This window comes from Mandrillus leucophaeus, unplaced genomic scaffold (assembly GCF_000951045.1).
Source record: "Mandrillus leucophaeus isolate KB7577 unplaced genomic scaffold, Mleu.le_1.0 Scaffold163, whole genome shotgun sequence".
Taxonomy (NCBI): Eukaryota; Metazoa; Chordata; class Mammalia; order Primates; family Cercopithecidae; genus Mandrillus; species Mandrillus leucophaeus.
The window spans coordinates 1,253,799-1,255,736 of NW_012101621.1; the positions used below are offsets into that span (position 1 = coordinate 1,253,799).

The following is a 1,938-nucleotide window of genomic DNA, read 5'->3' on the forward strand; positions in this document are numbered from 1 at the left end:
TGTGGGTGCAGTGGCTCACGCCTGTAATTCCAACACTTTGGGAGGCCAAGGTAGGAGAATTGCTTGAGGCCAAGAGTTTGAGACCAGCCTGGGCAACATTAGAAAGACCTTATCTCTAAAATTATTTTTTAAAAAAGTAAAAACTTTATAAAGTAAAAAATGAAAGAAACAACCTGCTATCGTTAAAAGTAGACCAAAAAAAAAAAAAAAAAGAGAAAGATAACTTGGTCCTCCTTTATCTGAATTTTTTTTTTTCCTGTATCAGTGTGGGCAAATTTTTTAAAAAAGTAAAAACTTTATAAAGTAAAAAATGAAAGAAACAACCTGCTATCGTTAAAAGTAGACCAAAAAAAAAAAAAAACAGAGAAAGATAACTTGGTCCTCCTTTATCTGAATTTTTTTTTTTCCTGTATCAGTGTGGGCAAATTACCTAAAACTTCCATGTCCTAAATACAATAAGAGTTTCTGTACAGATTCCAACATGCCATATGCCAGTCCTACCTTTTTTGGAATGAGTTACAGAGATATTGATACAAGCACAATCAGAGAGAAGGTACTTTTGTCGTATGTTGATAAAAACTTGTGCATCACCTAACTACATCTGGTACAATGATGGATGATGCCAACATTACTCAAAGCAGGTACCACTGTTTACTTTGGTGTAGTCAATGGCAGACCTTATAAATCAAGTCATTTTCAGTAATACAACTACCAGGCAAAACAATAACTTCATCATTCCACAGAAATCTTCTAGTGAGGCTCTAAAATGTGGAGGCATAAATGGGGAAGAGGAGGAGGGAATGTGATGGTCAAGGTCACTCTACCAATGAGTTCCTCCCAGACCGACGCTTTGTTCCCCCGTAGGCTCAGCTCCCGCTCCCAGGTCTCTGGCCTAGACAGCTTCATCCTCTTCCCAGCTCTGCTAGAATCCCAAGGCCCGGGAAGGCGACTTCGAGAAAAGAGCTGTAGGTTGGAGGGGTATCTGAGGACAGGCAAGAAAGAGGTCTATCATTTCAGAGTCGGCAAGAAAAGAACTCAGAAAAGGAAAGGTGAGTCATGTTTACAGGTGAGTCAGAAAATGAAAGCCAGCAATTGGAAAGCCAGTCATGTCTACAGGGCAGATCTGCCTAAAGTCATGTTGCTGGGTTTGAGAGCTACTGGGATAGGGGCCATGGATGTTGAAAAGTTACGGAATTACTTAGACGGAATGCATGCTCAGGGTGGAGCTCCTCACCTGTAACCCAGCAGGGCTTGAACGTGCTGTGCAGGCTCGTGGATGTGCAGTCGCTGAACCAGCTTCTTCAGGGTGAACCTTGGAGGATTCTTTTTCTCTGACACTGTATCATAGGCCTTCTCAAACTGTGGAAACATCCCCAAGTCCCACAGGGGTCCTTTCATCCATGACCATGGGAACTTTCTTCAGTAAAACAGATTGTAAAACCATCCTATCCCTATGTGGTAATTTCTTTCCTCAAAATAGATTTGGTCAAGGAGTAGGAATAGAGGATACAAATCTCTGGCAACAAGAGTTCCCATGGTGAGCACAGGATGGCAGCTCTTTGGGGTCACCGTTTCATTCACACAAGCAGTCAACATGGGATGACTGGCTTGTGAGAAACAAGGTGGGGATAGAATGAACATAGGACAGCTTTGTTTGTAGAGGAGGGGAAAGAGAAAATCAGCTCCGATTTAAATCACTGAGACTCTAATAGATAAATGAAGAAACAAGCACAATGCAGGTTACGAGGAGTTTAAAAACTAAAAGTAGGCCAGGTGTGGTGGCTCATGCCTGTAACCCTAGCACTTTGGGAGGCCCAGGCAGGTGGATCATTTGAATCCCAGCTACTCGGGAGGGAGGAGTAGGAGGTCAGGAGTTCGAGACCAGTCTGACCAACATGGTGAAACGCCCTCTCTACTAAAAAAAAAAAAAAAATTAGC

The 1,938-nt window shown here is 42.4% G+C and overlaps 1 protein-coding gene across 1 annotated transcript in view; it reads right to left on the bottom strand.

Moving 5' to 3' along the window:
* The window catches only part of TEP1 (telomerase-associated protein 1), a 47,403-nt gene that overhangs the window by 33,558 nt on the left and 11,907 nt on the right, over window positions 1-1,938 (bottom strand). Inside the window, exons 8-9 of the mRNA XM_011976291.1 lie at window positions 1,235-1,359; window positions 825-982 (exon numbers count right to left, since the gene is read on the bottom strand). Coding sequence (XP_011831681.1) covers window positions 825-982; window positions 1,235-1,359 — 283 coding nt within the window. The remainder of the gene's footprint in view (window positions 1-824; window positions 983-1,234; window positions 1,360-1,938) is intronic.